Genomic DNA, 21,948 nt, shown 5'->3' with positions numbered 1-21,948 from the left:
TAAGAGCACTTGCTGCTCTGCAGAGGACCCAGGTTCAGTTCCCACACCCAAATGGCAGTTAACAACCATCCATAACTCCAGTTCTGGGGCACCTGATGGCCTCTTCTAACCTCCATGGTGATTTCACGACAGGAGTGCACTTACACACATGTAGGCAATACACTCACATACATAAAATAAAAATGTTTAAAATAAAAAGACAAGCGAACAGTCTAAGGTGGCAGTTTTCATCCAGATTAGAGGCCCACTATTAAAATAGTCAGTCTCAAAAATCCTATGATTTCATCAGATCTCACAACTTGGAAGTGAAAGAAACATAATAGAATGGGGTAAATTATAAATCCTGTAGAACATCCCTGGAGGTTGTTTCTAAGCTATTTAAAATGGGGAGCAATAGAGGGAACATAGTGACCACATAAGTAGCATGAGTTAAGTCAAGATCTGTTTTACATTTGAATGGTAGGAACAAAGGGGGTTTGAGAAGAATGTCAGAATAGTGAGGCTGTCTAAACATGCTTTTTGTTTGAAGAGGGATGGAGTTGTTGGTCCCTAATACTACACTAGGACAGTGCTATAGAGTAACAATATGTATGATATGGATGCAGTTTCAATTTTCCAGTTGTAAGTTTATTACTATAGTTAACCCAGCATTCAAAAAATGTTGTCTGAGGGACTGGAAAGATGACTCGGCAGTTAAGAGCACGGGCTGTTCTTGCAAAGGACTCAGGTTTGATTCCCAGCACCTATATGCTGGCTAACAAGCATCTCTAACTCCAGTTCCAGAGGAATCCAATGCTTTCTTCTGATCTCCATAGGCATTACACAATGCAGGTGTACTTGTATATGCTGGCAATATACTCATACACATAAAAATAATAAAAATACTAAAAGATATTATCTAAACATGTAATCAGTGCTATTGAAAACTCGGGAGACACTCAAATCTTAGTTACTAATCTTCATTTTATATTGTGTGTTCAATAAGTATTCTTCATCAGCGGCTCTTTTAAAAAATTTTTATTTTAATTTCATGTGCATGTATATTATTCCTACGTATATGTAAATGCACCTGTGTTGTGCTGTGCCTGCAGAGGACAGAAAAGGGTGTTGGATCCCATAGAAGTGGAGTTATAGATGGTTGCTAGCTGCCATGTGGGTGCTGGGATTCAAATCCTGGTCTTCCACAAGAGTAGCCAGTTCTCTTAACTTCTGAGCCATCTCTTTAGCTCCTCATCAGTGGCTCTTAATTGAACAGTACAGGTCCAGGAATTGTGGGTATAGAATTTTAAAGTCATGGTTTCCATAGCAACTCAGGGCTAGGGGAAGAGGACCTAATAAGACATTGATGGTACTGAAGTACCAGTGTGTAGTCCTGAAAGTCAGCAGGAGGAAAGTGGAGAGAGAGTAGAATAAGTCAATTTCTCAGATATGGTTTAGATTTAAGTCATATAAATATGTGAAGGAAAGGAAATAGTTTTGAGAGAAGGTTTTTTTTTTTTTCAAATATTTATTATTTTTATTTATTTATTTTTTGGTCTTTTTGAAACAGCGTTTCCTTATAACCCCAGCTGGCCTAGAACTCACTATGTAGACCAGGCTGGCCTTGAACTCACAGAGCTCCACCTGCCTCTCCCTCCCAAGTGCTGGGACTACAGGCGTGCGCCACCATGCCCGGCTTTATTATTTTTATTTTATGTGTATGAGTGTATTGCCTGTGTATGTGAGTGCACCCATGTCCTCCAGTGCCTCAGAGGTCAGAAGAGGGCTTTGGATTCCCCTGGAACTGGAGTTAAGGACTGTTCGTAGCTGCCATGCAGGTGCTGGGAATCGAACCCGGGTCCTCTGCAAGAGCAGTCGGTGTTCTTAACCGCTGAGCCATCTCCAGAGAGAGAAGGGTTTTTTAATCCCAGTTTTCCTAAATGCTTTAGGAAAACACTATCATTTGGTTTGTTTGTTTGTTCTTGAGAGGGTTTCTGGCTAGTCTGGAACTAGCTATGTAGACTATCTAAAGAATGCTAGATACCATAGAAACAAAAACTATATTTTATAGTAAACATGCATTAGGAATTCTTCAGTTTCATCATTTGATTATGGATAATATCTAGTACTTAGGATTATCTTTTATGTATAGTTACATACTCAATATTTTAGGCGTATTTTTGAGTTTTGTTTTACTAGAAGTGGTATTCTATCTTGAGACAAACAACTGAAGGCTGGAAAGATAAAGTATTTGAAAGTTCCTTTTCTTTGAAAGATTTATTTATATTCATTTATTTGTGGTCTAAAAACTAATTTCCATCAAATAGCAAAACATTTTTGTACTTAAATATTGGATAAGTGTTAGAAGAAGTTTAGCTATTGCTAACAGTTTTTAGTATGTTTTTCTCTATTGTACTTATATTATTTTTTCAAACATGATGTTTTCTTCCCTGCAGATATTTTTAGATGAATTACATGAACATGGACAGCTGCATTCTATGTCATCTTGGATGGAATTGTATCCAACTATTAGTTCTGACATTAGATTCACTAACATGCTTGGTCAGCCTGGTGAGATTATTTTCTTTACAAACTTAATATAGTAGTTGGAATGGACCAAGGTGGGAAGGAAGGTGGTTGGAGAAGGGAAGATATGCTTTATTTTATGTTTGTTTTACAGACAAAAAAGTAATTGCAGCTCTTAGTTAGAGCTAGCTTTTGACTTCTTTAGTTTTTTCATTAGGATCAACTGCACTTGATCTTTTCAAGTTTTATGTTGAGGATCTTAAAGCACGTTATCATGATGAAAAAAAGATAATAAAAGACATCCTAAAGGTAAAGATTTATTTTCACCTGTTAACCTGTTTTAAGAAAATGTTGCTTCATTCCTGGATTTATATGTTAATTTATAACAAGATTTCTGCAATTTAGGATAAAGGATTTGTAGTTGAAGTAAACACTACTTTTGAAGATTTTGTGGCAATAATAAGTTCAACCAAAAGATCGACTACTTTGGATGCCGGAAATATCAAGTTGGCTTTCAATAGTGTAAGTTTAATTAACATATAACTAGCTTAATCAAAGTTTTGAACTAATGTGATAAAGGACTGTGAATAAGATTTACAAGGAAAAACAAAATAATGTATTTAGATATTGGAGTGTGTTAACCTTTCCTTGCTCTGGTTAATAAATGTTTTAGATAATAGAGCCCTTTCAAATGATGTGAGACTGTCTAAATTGAGAACAATGAATTATTTGAATTATCAGGAGTTACACTATTATAACTTACTGAATAGGATTTTCTAATAGTTACTAGAAAAGGCGGAAGCCCGTGAACGTGAAAGAGAAAAAGAAGAAGCCCGAAAGATGAAACGAAAAGAATCTGCATTTAAGAGTATGTTGAAACAAGCTACTCCTCCAATAGAGTTGGATGCTGTCTGGGAAGATGTATGTATACTTGTAAATTCTCCATAATGAACTGTGTTTCACAGTTGGAAATAAAAATATTAATCTGTTTTCCATATTACAGCCACAAGAAAGCTAAAATTATTTCTGGGATATACCATATTTGTAATATATCAAAAGTATTAAATCAGCTGTGACTTGGATTTAGGAGTCATTTGTTTAGAATGGTTTGAGCTGGGGCTGAAGAGGTGGTTCAGTGGTTCTTGTAGAGAACCTGAGTTTGATTCCCAGCACCCATATGGCAGCTAACAACTGTCCATAACCTCAATTCCAGGAGCCAGTCTGCCCTCTTCTGGCCTCCGCAGGCATTCCACACACAGGTGCACAGAAAACTCTCACATACATAAAATAAAAATAAATTTACAAAATAGTTTGAACTATTGAAAGAAGAAAAAAATGCACTCTAAGGTGATGGGTTTATCAACGTTTACATCTACTGACAGGAGTTCTTTTATGCACAATACTATAGTTTTCTTGGCATTCGTATATTCATTCTGCATCTTTATTTTTCAGATTCGGGAGAGATTTGTAAAGGAGCCAGCATTTGAGGACATAACTCTAGAGTCTGAAAGAAAAAGAATATTTAAAGATTTTATGCATGTTCTAGAGGTAATTCTTTGTTGTAATATAAAAGGTTAAAAAATGAATTTAAAATGACCCAAGTATATTTCCTAATATTTACTGCTTTGTATAACTGTATCAAGGAATGTTTTCTTTCTGTAGAACTGTTCTAAGTGAAGAAAGCTACGAGTTTGCATGGGATATTAGTACTAGTGTAGAGACTTTGTGTTTGTTTCATGATTGTCAAAATTCAGTTATTTGTCAGCCACAGAAATTTACTGTGAAGCCTAAAAGTATCTTAGATCCTCCTGCTTCCTCCTCCCAAGTGTGCTGTAATTAAAGGCCCAGCTTTTTTTTTTTTTTTTTTTTTCTCGTAGGTATGTAGAAAGCCCTGAGGGTTTCTGAAAAATAATAGAATAAATTAAGTTTTGGGTAAAGTACTAATGAAAAAATAATCTCATGTTGCTCTGTTAGTTGAGTAAGAGTATTTTGACTTAGGCTTCAGAGTAGGCACTTACATATTAGGCTGGGTTGATCAGTAATTATTAATTCCTGTTATCTGTATGGGCTAATTCTTTTACATAGATTACATGTGATGTATGAACTAAATCTTCACAACAAACCTATGGCAGATAAGCAAATTGTGACAAGTGAAGTAACTTGCTGGGAAGGGATTTCTGGCCTATGCTATTTAACTCTAAGATCAATGATTTTAAAAACCTCATGATGGACAGCTAGAGAGATGGTTCAGTAGGTAAATTCCCTTGCTCTGCAAGCGTGAGACTGGAGCTCTCGGATCCCCAATACTACGTAAATGCAGGAAGGATGTGGTAGCCTGCTTTAATTCCTACTCTTAGGAGGTCTTGGAGACAGGATCCCCTGAACAGTATAGTATGGCTAGCTATAGTAATGGAATCTACCAGCTCTGAGTTCAGGTGAGAGACCCTACCTTAGTATAAGGCAGAGAGCAGTTAATGTCATCTGTTGGCCTCCACATTCATACATACACACTTGTATCCACACTCATGTGAATGCACATGCACCCCTTACATTTAAAAAAATACTCTCGGGCCAGGCATGGTGGCGCACACCTTTAATCCAGCACTTGGGAGGCAGAGGCAGGCGTATCTCTGTGCGTTGAGTTCAAGGCCAGCCTGGTCTACATAGTTCCAGGACAGCTGGGGCTCCAAGAGGGAGACCCTGTCTCAAAAAGACCAAAAAAAAACCTCTCTATGGAGTCAGTTCTGCACAGCTAATATTTTATAAAAAGCCAAAAGATAGAACATATTTATTGTAGTGCTGGCATGGTAGTTGGGCACAGGGGTCATATTATTATTCACTCTTTCTTTGGGATTTATTAGTATCAGTGTAACAGGTTTTCTCTGTTACCATGAACTTAACATTATTTCCCTGCTGCCTCTGCCTGGTCTTTTTTAGCCTTTAACTCTTTAGTACCTATGAGCTTCATAGGAATGTAAAGTCTCGGGGCCAACCCACAGAAATCCTATATTAGGATATTGGTAAATGAGTAAATAACCAGATTCCCAAGCATTTGTATTTTGAATTTTGAAGTGATGTGTGATAGTTTTACTAATTCAACAATCTCTAGGGGCTGAGGAGATAGTTTACTGGGTTAAGAGTTCTTGCTATGAAAGCATGAGAACTTGAGTTTGAATCTACAGCACCCACATAAAAATCTTTTAGCCAAACTTGACTGCATGTGCATGTAACTCTAGCACTGGAGGGATAGACACAGGCATATCCTGGGAGCTCACCAGCCAACCTAGCCAAAACAGTGAACTTCTGATTCAGTGAGAGACCCTGTATCAAGGGAATAAAGACCAATAGAAGACAAAAGATGTCTTTGCCTGGCCTTGATATAGGTATGCACATCCTCACACTCACATGCAGGCCCCCACCCCAGATAATCTCCAGCCACTTGTTCTTCATGGTTTGAGCTAGAGATTATGTACTATGGTCTTAAATGGAGCTAGATAACATAAAGGCTAGAGCTTTCAGATTGTCAGTTTTGGTAAATTATAACAGTCCCCTTTGACCCAGATTTTCCATCTCTATGTAACCAATGGAGTGAATTTTCAGATGGGTATAAACAATAGGAGAAGGGATCTTTACTGTAGTACTTCCCCTCTTCAACTAGTCTGGTTAATTCTCTGAGATCGGAAGATAGCTTGTGGAAGACAGTCACCCACCACCATGTGGATCCTGGGGATAGAAGTCAGGTCATAAGGTTTATTAGCATGGACCTTGACTCACTGAGCCATCTTGCTGGTCTCCCTGATAAATTGTTTTACAGAAAGTAAGGATGCCCCATTTGAATAAGAAAGAAATGTAAGAAAGAGGAGTATGTTTTGCAAATCTCAGTTTAAGGATGATTTTGAAGTTTTTTTTTTTTTTATCTCTGTGTAGGGCCTAGTTTGCCAACCAAAGCCAGCCAGATAGTGAGGAAAATCAGATAGTGAGGAAAACTAAATGTATTATATTTCATTGGTATCAAAAGCAGCTGTAGACTGTTAGGCCTTTCTCATTTTGACAGATAGTAAGTACTTTATTTTATAAACTTTATAAGATTTTATTTAGATATCTAAATGAGTAGGTGTAGTATAAATGAGAACAGATGAACATTTAAATAATGATTATTTGCATTATCACTAGGGATTCTGTCGTAAACAAGATAGTATTTTAATTAAGAACTCATGGGTTTAATTTTTAACAGTTTCTTTAAGATTGGCTATGTAAAGCAAATATAATTCTTGAAATTTTCTTTTTCCTCTCTAGCATGAATGTCAACATCATCATTCAAAGAACAAGAAGCATTCTAAAAAGTCTAAAAAACACCATAGGAAACGTTCCCGGTCTCGATCGGTAAGAAGATTTATTGGCTGGCACAGTATACTAAAACATTGGTAGAATCCTTATAAATGAACTTATGTATGTTGTTTAGGGATCAGATTCAGATGATGATGACAGCCATTCAAAGAAAAAAAGGCAACGATCAGAGTCCCGTTCAGCTTCAGAACATTCTTCTAGTGCTGAGTCTGGTGAGCATTTCTGTTACTTGATTACACAGCAACACTTTGATTTCCTTGTATTCTGACACTTTTCTTTCTATGCTCAGAGAGAAGTTATAAGAAATCAAAAAAGCATAAGAAGAAAAGCAAGAAGAGGAGACATAAATCTGTAAGAGAGTTTCTAAGTTTTACACTTCGCCAAGGCTTTTAACCATAGATTTCTCAGTGATCATAGAACCTTCTCATAATTTATTTCTGTATAGTCATTTGGGTGGGCACCTAAATAGAGAATGTACAGCTGTGCTTCCCTGTAATTTTCATTAAAATCATTTGGGGAGCTTCAGACAGATACATATACTAGTGTTGGAATTCTCAACCCTGGTCGTTAAAATCAAGTCTTTTAAGAGGAAGGGGTTGGGAGCAGATAAAAATCACAAATGAACACATTTGAACAACCACTTTTCTGTTGTTAGATATGCATTAGGCTTAGGAGCTTTCTGAAAGTATTAGTGCTGGAATCTCACCAAAGACATGGTGAACTGGAGTTTATTTTCGTGCTCCTGACTTAAATTTGAGTGTATATAACCTAGAACCACTTATTTCAAGTACTAAAAATCTTTTTTTTGAACTTTTAAAAATTGATTTTCATTTTTTATGCATATGAGAATTTTACCAGCATGTATGAGAATTTTACCAGCATGTATGTAAGTGCATGTATGGCCACAGCTGGAGTTATGGCTGCCATAACTCCAGCCTGGAAACTAAACCTAGGTCTTCTGCCAGAGCAGCCAGTGCTCTTAATCAATGAGCAATCTCTCCAGCACACTAAAGTATTTTAAATAACTTTTCTCAGTAATAATTTTGAGGAAAAAAGTTGTATTCTGCATCTGTCAGCCTTTAATGGGATTATGTGAGCAGCATCCTTACACAGATCCAATAAACTAATATATTTGTTAATGGAAAATGTGAGCACAGTACACTTCAATGTAGTGTATACTTAAGTAAGCATTGGGCCCTGTATTCAATCCCAGCATGACTAAAACATAAGTAATATCTGTCTGTAACTACACAATAGATGTAACTTATCTAAAATGGTAGTGAGGCTCTTTTATTGGTGTTTTAAATATCAGAATGTCATCCTCCCTATCAGAAACACTACTTGTTCCACCTCTGACCCATGAAACTTGAAGTTCTGTCAAATCCTGAGGTTAACATTTTAAATTACATCTCAACATTCTACACACACACAAACTAACACATAATACTCTTAAATACTACCTATATAAAGAATTTATTTTTAACAGAATGGTATCTTTATCAAAATGTTCACATTAGCTTTTATTTACATAGGACTCCCCAGAATCAGATACTGAACGAGAAAAGGATAAAAAAGAAAAAGACCGGGAAAGTGAAAAAGACAGAACTAGACAAAGATCAGAATCAAAACATAAATCACCTAAGAAAAAGACTGGAAAGGATTCTGTAAGTATTTATAATTGTTTCTTGCCTGCATATACAAAAGTCAAAAAAGGATGCTCTACTTAAAACCATGATGGTGTTTAAAGTATAGGCTTTCCCAGGCCTGCTAACTTCGAAGAAAACAGGAAATTCTGTTTGCTGTTCATCACAATAGCTTTCTAGTGTATGTGATCATGCATGACCATTTATTTGTAATATCTTAAATTTATATTTGTTTAAAAATACAAATAATGGGGCTAGAAAAATTACTTTGCTCCTGCAGAGAGTCCAGGTTCAGTTCCTAAGGACCCACATGGGCTGCTAACAGCTGTAACTACAGTTCCAAGGGGGCATCTGATGCTCTTATCTGGGTACTGTGGGCATTACATGTACATGGGGCATTTGACATACATGTGGTAAAACACTCATACACATAAAATAAAAAATCAGGGCTGGATAGCTCAGCATTTAAGAGCACTGGTAGCTCTTGAAGAGGACCCAGGCTTGGTTCCCAGGACCCACCAGGGGAACCGTTGCCCTCTTCTGGCCTCCATGGGCATTGCATGACATGAGTACACTTCTATTTAGGCAAAGCACTCATATACACCTAAAAATAAATCAAAAATTTTTAACAAATCAAAAAATTTCAAAGTATAAATGATAATATAAAATAGCTATGACTTTAGCCAACTGAGAAAGGATATGGTGTTACATATACTAAGAAGTACCTCAGAGCTTCTTTCACTTTTTCTATTTTTTAAATTTTTATTTTTATTTTTTATGTGTATGCATGTATTGCCTGCATGTAGGTAAGTGCACCTGTGTCGTGCAGTGCCTGCAGAGGTCAGAAGAGGCTTTCGGATCCCCTGGGACTGGAGTCACAGTTGTTAGCTGCCATGTGGGTGGAGGGATTCTGCAAGAACAACCAGTGTTCTTAACTGCTGAGCCATCTCTCCAGTCCTGTCAATTTTTTCCTAAGGAATGTAAAATATACGTAATTTCTCTAGGTGTCTATAATTGTTCATAGACTTAATTTTAAAAGGTAGCATTCTAGTAACTCTAAAAATCGATGGGTGGAGAAATGTGGGTACAAAGGAATAGGAAGTTCGTTATTTTAATATCAAATTACATTAGTCTTTAATTTCTCATGTTTACCTAAGAATGGCAGACCACATGAGCATCAACCTTAAGTTTGCCAAATCTTTGTAATATTAAGTATTTGCCAAGAGTTGATTGCCTATGAATCCTCAGTGGAAAGAATGATCTGTGTAGAACAGCCCTGGTCCCACCTTTGGATATTTTTATTCAGTTGGCATATATAGTGTTTTGTTCTTTCAAAAGCTGTAAGCAGTGAACAAGTCTGATTCACATCCTCCATGCAGAGTGAATTGAGTTCCTCTGCACTTACTAGTAGCTTAGTGATTGCTTCTGTAGCAGTGGGTTAAACAGACTCCCTCAAAGGAAAAAAAAAAAAGTTTTATCATAGATGTGTTGTTTATTCAGTCTAAATCTTGTGTGTTTATTTGAGCATAAGATTCAGAATGTCTACAGTATAAAACTTTCTATTAAAAATATTCTATTTTTATGTGTGTGGGCATGTTGCCTGCCTGTATATAAATGCAACTGTGTTGTACACTACCTGTGGAGGTCAGAAGAGGGTGTCACAACCCCTGGAACTGGAGTTTTGGGCAGTTGTGAGCCACCATGTGGGTGCTGTGAACCAAACTTGGGTCCTCTGCAAGAGCACCAGTGCTCTTAATTGCTGAGCCATCTCTCCAGCCCCAAAACTTAATGTTTTACAGGACTACCTAAATCTGTATAAAATTACCAAAGATCATATCGCCTAGGAGTAAGCACCTAGCTTCCATTAAGACTTACTTCATGCTCAGTTCTTTAAAACCATAGACGTGAGCATGTGCTATTTTTTCCTGATTTACATATTAATATAAAACTTAAAGTAGCTCCATATAAAAATCCCATTCTAAGCACAACCAAGGCATGTTTAACCCATATGGGGGTTTTAGGGGAAAACATCAGTTTTGCATTGTGAAATTGATTTTGGAATCTTTTGCATGGGTTTATTGTTTCTCAACAATACTAACTTTAATTACTTTCAATGTCATTTTCAGGGTAATTGGGACACTTCTGGCAGTGAACTGAGTGAAGGGGAATTAGAAAAGCGCAGAAGAACCCTTTTGGAACAACTGGATGATGATCAATAAATTATACCAAATATATGTTTATAGTATGATTTAAAGTCTAATTCAGACCAGGGACTATTTTAAGTTCGATTTACATAACACTGGGTTTTAACTGTATCACAGGAAAAAAAAGTGCATTTAAGTATTGTTATTGTGGACTTTATAAAAGCAAAGGAAATTGAAAATAACTTTTGATTCTGTATCAAGAATCATATTTTCCTACGGTCATAACTGTCTTTCTGTGTCCCTTTCATAGGGCTCTGCAGGATGGATTAAAGGTGGCAATTTACTGATAACTGCAGATGTCTCTACTTTGTTCTAAGTCATGAGGTGATTTGATTTACTTTATAGAAGTTGGATTTTGAAGATAATGAAAAGAATTTTGATAATGTAGTACAAAAAAAGCACCAGCAACCAATAAGACTGCTTTTTTGTGCACTTCCCAACAGGTTAAAGCCAATGTGATCTTTTATGGTGAGCTCTTAAGAAATAAGTGTTTTTGATGGAAACTTGGTAGACCCTTAACCGTAGTGGTGCTAATAAGCACTGCTGTAATAAAGCCACCATTATTTTTTATGAAACATCTGAAGACATTTTAAAAAGGCTTATGAGGGCATTATTTTGAGCATCTATTTTGAGGTGATGTTTTTAAAAGGCTAACATCAAATCAAATTGTAAATGAGTTTAAATATATTGCCTTAAGGACCTACTAAAGAATGTGCCACCAACCTTTGAGTGATAGTTGAAATATCCTTGTCAAAAAAAATCAATGTTAACTTAAAACAATTTCTTTAAACAGCTGTCTTATCTTTTTTTTTTAAATCCAGTCTTTCTCTTGCGCTTTTTTTTTCTTTTTTAAATTCCACTGAGGGGGTCTTTTGCCTTCCCTACTCACTGAGAAGTATTGACTTCATGGTACACATTCTAAAGCATTTCTGATTTGAATATTTTTGTACATTTTTATCAATTATTAAACCTTCTCTTCTAGTGTGTACTAGTATTTATTTCTACTTAACACTGCTTAGCTCTAAAGAAGTCGTATTATCATTTTCAAGATAATAAATCCCTGAAATTTTGCTTTACAGTAGCTACATTACTTTCCTTTTTCAATATTTATGAGCATCATAAATCAGTGCCATTTGAGGTCCTTAGATTTGTTTTTCACCTATAACTTTCCTATGTAATATTTTAGAGGCAATGGCTTAAAGATAGAATACTCGTTATATGCTAACTTGAAGGTTAGTAATGTGATTTGTACTATTTTCCTTCAGTGCAGGAGGGTTTTTTTTGTTTTTTTTGTTTTTTTAGCACTTAGTTTTTGGTATCATCTTAGGCATTATATTTGTGCTTTTAATTTAGACATGTTGACATTGTCTGTTTCAAGTTCAGATTCAGAACAACAAAATTGTTCCTTGCCCTTTTAAATAGAATTTAAAAGTGAGACAGGTCACTACAACTGTTTCTCATCCTTCCCAGTCTCTTTAATTAAATTTAGTGACCACTATTTAAAAGTGCATCAAAGGGGATATTTTGTTTCTAAACCTTTCACTGCAGTGTCATTTTCTGTTATGAAATATGACATGATTTTGTAAAAAAGATTATTTTTGAGAAAATGTGAAGTAATCAGATTGCTTGCTTGCAATTAGTCCCCTATTGTATGTTACTCAAAATGTGTAACAACTCTGGCAACAAAATTGCCGTGAACTAATTTTCAGAGGTCCCAATTTAATGATAGTTAAGATTGCTAATCAGGTCAAGCACCTGACACGGAAGTCAGAGATAAAGGTCTTTAAATCATGCATATGGGAGATATACTAGTGATGTTTCACAAGAGAATTTAGAATCTGTAAAATATGCTTCAGTTCCATGAATGATGATTTTTAAAGTACAACTTTAAAGTTTTGATATATTTAAATAAAAAGCTGATGATGTTTTAGCATGTCCTCAAAATAGATTTCTGTATTTCTTCTCACATCTTCAGATCCCTATAAGGCATTATAGAGTAGCCTTGTAGCTAACCTATGCAAATCAAAGATATAGCAGTAAATATAAATGATTATCTTGACTTAAACAAATTTTTAAGCCAGTTCTTGTAAATGTTACTTTAAACAGATCAATGTTAAGAGAACCTATTGGTTTAGAGGTTTTATATCAGTGTATTGAATTTTGACTTTAGGAATTTTGTTTTAAAACAAGCAAACAAATGACAAACAGGAAAGCATTTTGTTTTCAAGAGAAATTTATATATTTTAGTAAAAACTCAGACTCAAAATGTTCCTTCAGTAGCAATAATAGCTAAGTTTGCTATTTATACTAGTATCAGTCAAAATCAGGACCTCAGATATCTAATGTTCTTATTTTCTCCTCTAACTTCCATGTTGGGGAAAACTGAATTTAGAAGTGAGTGTAGCCAGTTAAGCATGAGGATTATTTGAAGTCTTCCCATGTGAATTTAAATAATGTGACGGGACCATTACATTTTTTTGAACATGTGAAATGAAGGATGTTCATAGAGTAAGGCAATCCATTCAGAGTGAATAGTAATTGGAAAATCTATATGCAGTTTTCTACAAAGTAGTTTTCATTTAATATGCTTTAGGAAACATTTGCTAACTGCTCCTTGTTTTACTCCAGTGCTAACACTAACAGTTAAGTGCTGGTTAGCCAATCACTTTCTTGGATCCAGAGGAGTAACTCCATTTTTTTTAAATAGTACAAATGTATTTTCCCTTGGTGAATCTCTCAGTACCAGACAGGTTTTAGTTGAACCCAGCTTTCTTCTCTAGGCTAAACTGTACTCTTTTTACATAAAGGAAAAGCAAAAATGATGCTGTGATTTTCACGGAACTATGTTGAGAGGCGTATGTTCTCCCACTATGCTTATGACGTATGCCAGAGTCTAATAATTCTCATTGTCATTCTTTGGGTTTAAGTTTTCTACTGGTTCTGGTGTCAGTGGTAAATTCCTTAGCTGGAATTTCTGTGCTTCATTCACTACTATGTATATAGCCCTGTTAATTAGGACAGTGCTGGCAGAGTGGGCACTTAAGGAATGAATGTAAAATATCAGCTGAAGCATGTACTCATCTCACACAGTAGTACCCATCATCATTTAAAGGGCTTAAACTGATGTCATTGCAATAAACCATTCAGCTTAGAACTGAAGCCACAGTCATAATACACCTAACAATAATCATCTGACTGTAACTTAGTAAGTTATAAGAAGTGCCCAAAAGCTTAATAAGAACATAAAATTTCTAAGATTAAAACATTTCAGGCCATTTTCGAGTACAGAGAGTCTTGATGAGTCATGGTAACATGGTAGCTACACCATTGTTGTTAACTTCAAAGTGAAGCCCTCCATATTAGTTGTCTTCTAAGTTCCTCAGTAATTCAAGGACATCTTAATGTAATTTATCTTAGGGAGTAATTACCCTATAGCAATTAAAAGTTTACATTCAGAGAAACAGGCTAGTCCCTATCCCCTGCTCACCTGTCCAAACTGCAGATCGGATCACATTCAAGCTAAGCCATTTCTTGATACTGTTCTGTGATTATTCTTAGATTTATCTAAATGTTACTGATAAGCTGTTTTGATGGTTTGGGGCCCTGCTTACAAACATTTGGTGTAGTTGTTAGTCTTCTTGCCTTCCTCTACAACTGAACAGAGGACTTACTCAGAAAGGTGAGTAATAAGGATTCTATTTTATATGTTTGTAATCACCAGATTTTTACTTCTGTTTATATATTTTCCTGATGTAAAGAACCTCATAGCTATATAAAGTTAGATCTTTTGTAAATAGAAAAATGGCATATTTTATTAAATAAGTTGGATTTGTGTCACCGTTTTTCCTTAAGCCTCCCATCCCTCACCCACAGTTCTTTGTGACAAGTTGTTGAAGTGCCCACAGCCTGCTTTCTTGGTATCAGGACACCTGCTTTCCTTGTAATTACAGTTCACCTCCAAAATACATAATACCACCGTCCGTCATTCTTGTTCTTTGTTCAGAGCTTTTCATGAGAATAGATGGCTGACAACGTTAAAAAAGATGGAAAGTTAATCCTTTAGTATGAACTGTGCTGATATAAAAACATGGGTATTTCTAATCAAGACAAGAACTAATGAGATTATTTTCATCAAATACTGAATAGAGTAATAGTATAAAAATCTGCCATTGTAAAGTCCTAGCCTGGCAAGCTGCCTCTAGTGTATGCCACCAAGCCTGAAGTTCTGGTTTCGATTCCTGGAGCCCACACAGTCGACAGTGAACTGACTCCTGAAACTTGTCCTGACCTCCCCACACAGACCATGGCATGCCTAACACCATCCCCCCACCCCCACACAGGATGTAACAGGAAACAAACAAAACAACCCAACACATTGAACAGTAAAACAGATTGGATATTGAGTTCTGCTTCCAGCAGAAGACAGGAAGGCATTGCACTGAACTTCAGTATTTTGAGCATGAAAAATGGATGAATGCAAGGTAGTTCTTAATGATAGATATTTCCCTAGCACAGCTTATGTTGGGATCCCCAATAGTGAAAAGGATAACAGCCCTGAATCTAACTAAATCATCATTTGAACATAATGGTGCAGTTCATGTTTGAAAATAGTCTAAATCTGTAGAAAAAAGACCTTTCAAATGTTTTGCCAGTGAGCTAGGTGCATACCTGTGACTCCAGCTTATGGAAAACTGAGGCAGGAGGATCTTGTGTTCTAGGCCAGCTTGAACTACACAATTTACCAATAATAAATTTTTAAAATCATATAATGAAAAATAAAATATACCAACTGTGGATTCTTAAGCTCAAATAGCACACCATAATAGGTTTCTAGAGATCATTTAAAGTACATAAAACTAAAACAATGGAGGGATTATGAACATAATACAGAATAGTAGTGTAAATAGTTTATTTGCTTGTATGGCATGAAAAGACCAGGGAAGTAACATGAATTGCTTTTATAAAACATTTCTAATATTGCTAAGAAGGCTGTTAATAAGAATACGCCAACATTATTGTCTGTTTATACACTAATAAATAGGCAATTTCTTAAATACACAACAGCTTTGACCTTTTGAAAACAGCTGCTTTTTCTGTTAAGGTCTAAATACTTGGCCAAATTGCTATTTTCATCAAAATGAATTTTGACTCGACAAACAAAAATCTTGGCATGTTTTTTTTAAAACATTTATGGAAATGTACCAGCAGGTGGCAGTTTAATAGTAACCTGTAAATAGGTACACTAAAGTGAACCGTGATAACTGCTTCCTAAACTGTCTTTGTAGTTAAATACATGTTTAAAAACTATAAGTTAAAGTAACATTCAGGTTGTTTAGCCTAGGCTGATGCATTTTAAACAATATTTACAGTATTACCCAGAGACTTAGGTAGGAATTAAAGAGAAGTGTAAAAACCATAAAAAACTGCACCAATTTTATAGCAAAATATCTGTACATTTAAAAAGATCATATAACTACACATTCATGAAAAAGGAACCTTCACCAAGGGGTTCACATGAACACAAAATTAAGAAATTCAGTGGTTAAATACTATACAACAAGTTTTACAATTAATATACCAATGTACCAAGAAGGTAAGCCAGAAGCAGAATATATTATGAAAAGTACAAATTTAGCTTCAGTCCAGTTTTTGACTTTGGAATGGATCAAAATGCCTTGCCAGTGAGGAAGGAAAAAATAACTGCTTAGTTAACCATTAGCCCCATTACATATAATTTAAACTCCATCTCATTGTTAATATTTTCCTACATTTTAACTGCAGTGTCATAAGCAAGAAACACATTAACAATTCAGCCTAATAACTTGATGTCAACTGTATCAGTATACTCCAGTTTACAAAAAGGAAAAAAAAAAAAAAAACACCTTTGATTGTCAGAAGAGAGTAAGGCCAGCTTCCTAACATTGCTCTGCTAATCTGTAATCTTGAATGCTTACTGATAGAGCTTGTGGGGATAGTCTCCCTGACTAACAAGGCACCAATTTCTAGTCTCAGGATTGACCCATAATGGCCCTCAGAAATCATAATACTGAGATGTTAATTTTAGTGCTAGTTAATAAATATATTTGCATTATTACAAAAGCTGCCTCTAGCTTAACACAGTACTATAAATAAGTCTTACTCAACATTTTATGCCATCTTGCAATCCTACAAGTGAATGTCTCAGCATGGCACCCTTGCACAGAAGCAGAACTTGAAACAAGATGGACTTGAGTGACTTGTGCCACTGCAGTTGCATTCTATTCACACTTTGCTGGGGCTGAACTTTTATCATGTGACTGTTTCCTACTTCTGTGTTGCAAGACCTTAAAAATAACAAAGCTGATGAATATGGCTGGAACAATTCCTTAGAGGACATCTCAGAAAGTCCATAGCAGATGCATCCATGTTATTTACAACTTATCAGAAACCAGGGTGGGCCATAATGGCAAATAATGAATTTAATATGAAATTTACATTTGGTTAAAAAATTGAGTAACATACTGATGTAAAAGATACTTAACCAAATCATATTGCTTTGATTAATCTGAGCAGATACTTCCATTTTTAGGCACTTGTTAACAAGGGTTAAAAGGAGAACCCATCTTAAAATTCCTATGTGTTTACTAAATCTGAGCCCTTAAGAGTATCTTATCTCTATTCTAGGCTGCAGCTAAATAAATGGTAGCACATCAAAGTTCACGATGGCAGTTTCATTCATGCATGCCCTTTCCTCATGCAGGCCGTTCTCAGGGTCACATAGTTATTTCGGCACCATTAACACAGCGCAAGTTCTGATCATCAAAGCGCCGCCTGACACTTCTCCTCACCGCATCGGCTCGTCTATATGGTTGGTTTCTAAGATCTGTAAAGAGGAGAATGCCAATGAAAGAAAAGCAACTTTGGATATGTGTCTAAGCAAGACAAAGGCCAGTTGGCAGCCAGTCAAAGCAGCTTGTGTAGAAGAATCAATGGGCCCTTCAAACCCATTGAGCATTGAACCAAAGACATGTACATTTGCCTTCAATGTTTATAATCAAAATAAGATGTAATACTGGTAGGATTCTGAGACTTAGAGAAAAATATATACAAGATTATTTCTAGCACTATCAAGAAGTATTTTGAAAAGTTCATTTGGAAGCAACTGCTTGGTCTTTGGGGAGGCTTATATATCAATTATTACAATGAACTTTAACTGTAAAAAATAAAGCAGACTGCCTTGCCTTTAGCAAGAAGAGGAACTGCAAGGAAGACGTTTTGTTTCTAATAAGGTAACCGAAACAACATCCATTTAATCTAAAAATGGTACTCTGCTCCCAGTCTTTGCTGCCACCTAATATTTTTGTGCTTAATCTGAGGGGAGATGGGTCTGGGTCTCTTCATTTTCTAGTCTCTACTGCTTATGCCAAGCAGAATGCTTGACCTTTAAAATAAAAGCCTTGGATGAATCCAGTCAGTGCACTCTGGTTCAAGGAGGCACTGCTGTAGTGGGCTGTGGTAAGGCAACAGGAATTTATGGAAGCTAGTATGTAGGCTTTGGGAGTAATAAAGATATGGTGAGGAAACAAAAAGGCAGGCTCCTAATTTTTCCCTTTGTTTTCACCAGCATATACTTCATTTCTATTAGCATTTTCTAGTTTCTATTAGTATTATAGACTTCTGCTAGGAAACATTCTACTTTTACAAAGAAATGCAAAGAGACCCAATTTAATCTTTTTATCCCTTCACTCTCAGTAATTGGAAATGAAGCAATGAATCACACTTGGCCTACAGAATGTTTTCCTACTGCAACCCCACATTTTAAAATACAGTTATCTAATATTTAATTCAAATTTACATAAAAATCAATGCATAGTCGACATTCCTACATGGCAAAATCAAGTTAGAGCTGAGGGGGGCTGAGACACATCTTCACATTCCACATAGTCACCACCAGGTGTGTTACTTTCCTGGCTCTTAAATCCCTGCAATTGGTGGTCCTGCCCTATTCCTTCTAAAATTCAAGCAGAAAATGATTATATATTCTAGTCGTCTCAAGGCCCTGCTTCCTAGCCCAAACTAGTAAAATCAGAATTCTGCTTTTGACAAAGGCCCTGCAGTTCTTGAGTCCTCTCCTCTGAGCAATAAGTTTTAAAATTCCTAATCTTTCCAAAGCTGTAGATCATCTTCCTTGGCCAGTACCCACTCAACCTCAGATATAACTGGAGTTAACAGAGGATGAGAGATGCAAGTACAATCGAGTATCTGCCCAAGCCATCACACATGAATGTGAAAGCCAGCTGAGAAAGTCCAACAGCGAGCCTCAGCTTCACATCAGTACAATGTGAGGCACAAAGACTTCTCTCTGGTCAGAGTCCCACCAGTGTTACCCTTAGCCATAAATTAAAACCATTGAGCTGCATACAGAAAGAGGAGGAAGCTAAGTAAAAAGTGATGCTTGCCAGCTCTGTGTATCCTCCACCACCGGTGTGCTAGAAGAAATCCTTACCCTCGAGTGAACATTTGGAAATTTAGTGATATTATTCTTCTTTAAGGCTAAACAGAAAAAAAACAAAAACACAAAATGATGGTTAAGTAAAAATGGGATGAAAATGGAAAGTAACTCAACTTAGTGCTTAATATTGCTGGGCATGTTAGCCAAAGAGGGGGCACAGGCATTACTACAGGTAGTGTTAGATACAAGGGAAGGATGAGTGTATCTTCCCACCCAGCCCTAATCACCCAATTCCAAGCTGCTTTGAAGATTGGCTCCAGAAAGATAGTCTAGCAACAAAACTGACAGCAAATAGCCGAGCAGATGAGTTTTCAGCCTGTTAATGAGCACTGGTGGGTAAGTACACTGCAGAGCAGGCAATGAATGACAAACTACGTATTTTGATATCTTCAAAGACAGATGAACACACTTAACAAATACAGAATAGTTATTGCCATAAAATAAACATACGTAGTTCCATGTCAATCTCAGCACAGGAGTAGGGCAATGGTTGCGGGCAACTGGAGTATGTTCTTTCCTTAGCTAGTCTAAGTAACTAGTCATGGACAGATGTTTCCTCCTTTTTAAACATAAGACTAAGTCCAGGAAATTAGTTGGATAAATCTGACACACCTTTTTTTTTTTTTAATTCTAAGAAAAATGACATTTTCCAATGCTGTGTTCTATTTGTATTTTTGGTGCCACTGTCAAAGAAGTGGGTTCATCTGTGACATCATAAAAAATACTCTGGTTTGACATGGAACAGAGTTACAAGTGAGGGGCATGGGAAAGATGAAGGCAGGGTGGGAGCTCTTAGGCTGTTGCACTTCCTGCCTTGCAGCTTTGTTCTGACATGGAATTGCTGATAGCTGAATTTAGGTATGACAGTGAATAGAGGTGACCTGCCCAGGGTGGAGTGTTGTGAGGCCTTGAATTGCCAATGCAGCATATATTTAGGATTCAAGGTTGAAAGGGCTCCCAGTGTTAAACGCATATATTCCACTGCACCCTGAGCTATGTAAGACACATGAGAAAGGCACATGTTGCAGCTGCACATAGTACAAGTCCTGAAAATGCAGCTTTAGAGCCCTTTTTATTATGTATGTATATATGATTATTACACTTTTATTTTGTGGGGGGTGTATGTGCCATGGCATGCATGTAGAACTCAGAGGACATCTTGAAAGAGTTGGTTCTTTCTAACGTATGGGTCCAAGGGATCATCAACACATAAACCCAGTATAAAATGGGGGGATGGGAGATACTTCATATCTCTAAGTCTATTAGAGCACAGTAAGTGCTCAACAACGTTAGGTTTCATAGTTGTTGCTTGCTGTAATTTTGTATTTAAGGATACTGCCCTACCAAATCTTTTTCTGTTTATTTTTCTAAAAATTTCAGCAAGCAATTCTATTAACTGTCACCCACATCCAGCTCATCACAGCAACGTGGACACACACATACAGTGGAAGTAGCAGTGAATGGGCAGTAACGACTGAAATGCAGAACCATGCAGCATGGAGACAATACAAAATGTAATGATGAAGATGGCATTCTATGCTACCACGGTGGTTGGCCCTAACAGACAAAGAAGGTATACATAAGAAGTCAAAAAACCTGTAGCAACCTTTTAATAGCATCAGGTGACAAAGAACAATAGTTTAGTAATGGTATTCCTCAGTGAGAACAGGTTCGCAGAAAAACCGAGACCCACGCTTGGCGGTGCGAGCAGTAAAGGGCACAGTCTTCAGCACTGCATATGACAGCCAGACAACACAAACACAAGAGAGTAAAAAGCCAGGATCTACTGCATTAGTACACAGTGTTTTGTTAATCACTGCTGGGGATAAAGGGAGGGGTGAGAAAGAAGCCAATATTATTCCAGTTAGTTCATAAAAGTATAAAATAGTTTTCTAGGACTTAAGGGTAGGGACACGAAGTGGGAAATATTCCAAGGAAAGTAGAAACTGCTCTATGAGACAAAGGCAAACAGGCAAACAAATATGCATGCTATTCATTTATAAGCAAGGTGTCATGGACATGGAGGGCATACTCAGGAATGCCCTTTTTTCGTTTTTGAGGCAGGATCTTACGTATTTCATACTGGCCTCAAATTCACTGTAGTCAAAGAAGACCTTGAATTCCTGATAGTCCTTCTACCTCCTAAGTACTGGGATTACAGGTCTGTGACTTCAAGTTCAATACACAGAATTGAATGCTTCCCTGGTCACAAGTTAATCCTGCTGTGGCACTGAGGTGTCTACCTAAGAAGGACATCTACTCTTGATCTTGTTCAGAGTAGAGCTCCCCCAGCGCAGAGGATGAAAAAACAAAATGCTAGAGAAGGGGAGCTTGGTCTGGTGGCCGTGCAAGCCACTGCATGGTGTATCCAGACACCAGTAGGCACACACACGCCCAGAGAACAGCACCACTGTCATCAGTCACGTAGATTCACTCATCTGTGGGGCTTTAATATAGGCAATGAATTCATTATTGACTTTAAAATCAAATCACATCTTTTTAATTTCCCTGGGTTTGAGATGGTGAAAATGTTTTATAGTTTTCACAGCTTGGAATCCATATGTACAATGCTTAAGAAAATTCCAGGAATTATATCTTAAAACTATGAAAATTTGGGAAATATGAATAATGACTATATATTTAATATTAAGGAATTGTTTAAGTTTTGAGTGTGATAATAGCACTTTGATTGTATTTTGGCTTTGATTTTTTAAGAATTATTTAACTTTAAAAGATACCTTCTTAAATATTTCTAAAT

General features: G+C 36.5%; 2 protein-coding genes across 10 annotated transcripts in view; one reads left to right on the top strand and one right to left on the bottom strand.

The window, feature by feature from the left end:
* The window catches only part of Prpf40a (pre-mRNA processing factor 40 homolog A), a 49,424-nt gene extending 37,737 nt beyond the window's left edge, over positions 1 to 11,687 (top strand). For 4 of the 8 annotated variants that reach the window (XM_029563433.1, XM_029563435.1, XM_008832873.3 and 1 more), the window contains 10 exons: positions 2,436 to 2,550; positions 2,723 to 2,814; positions 2,911 to 3,027; positions 3,289 to 3,426; positions 3,958 to 4,053; positions 6,802 to 6,888; positions 6,968 to 7,064; positions 7,142 to 7,203; positions 8,385 to 8,516; positions 10,622 to 11,687. In XM_029563433.1, the coding sequence (XP_029419293.1) occupies positions 2,436 to 2,550; positions 2,723 to 2,814; positions 2,911 to 3,027; positions 3,289 to 3,426; positions 3,958 to 4,053; positions 6,802 to 6,888; positions 6,968 to 7,064; positions 7,142 to 7,203; positions 8,385 to 8,516; positions 10,622 to 10,714 (1,029 nt within the window). In that variant the 3' untranslated portion in view covers positions 10,715 to 11,687. Of the gene's footprint in view, positions 1 to 2,435; positions 2,551 to 2,710; positions 2,815 to 2,910; positions 3,028 to 3,288; positions 3,427 to 3,957; positions 4,054 to 6,801; positions 6,889 to 6,967; positions 7,065 to 7,141; positions 7,204 to 8,384; positions 8,517 to 10,621 lie in introns of all 8 variants that reach the window. The other 4 variants (XM_008832874.3, XM_029563434.1, XM_008832872.3 and 1 more) reach the window with 1 other exon arrangement.
* A 3,904-nt stretch (positions 11,688 to 15,591) lies between these two features.
* The window catches only part of Fmnl2 (formin like 2), a 330,610-nt gene continuing 324,253 nt past the window's right edge, over positions 15,592 to 21,948 (bottom strand). The window contains exons 27-28 of one of the 2 annotated variants that reach the window (XM_017798092.2): positions 19,185 to 19,231; positions 15,592 to 17,561 (exon numbers count right to left, since the gene is read on the bottom strand). In XM_017798092.2, coding sequence (XP_017653581.1) covers positions 17,523 to 17,561; positions 19,185 to 19,231 — 86 coding nt within the window. In that variant the 3' untranslated portion in view covers positions 15,592 to 17,522. The remainder of the gene's footprint in view (positions 17,562 to 19,184; positions 19,232 to 21,948) is intronic. The other variant, XM_008832871.3, reaches the window with a different exon arrangement.

Source organism: Nannospalax galili, unplaced genomic scaffold (assembly GCF_000622305.1).
Source record: "Nannospalax galili isolate Female #2095 unplaced genomic scaffold, S.galili_v1.0 scaffold376, whole genome shotgun sequence".
In the NCBI taxonomy this organism is placed as follows: Eukaryota; Metazoa; Chordata; class Mammalia; order Rodentia; family Spalacidae; genus Nannospalax; species Nannospalax galili.
Note: the sequence above shows the minus strand (reverse complement) of the source record. Positions and strands in the feature narration are given on the sequence as shown.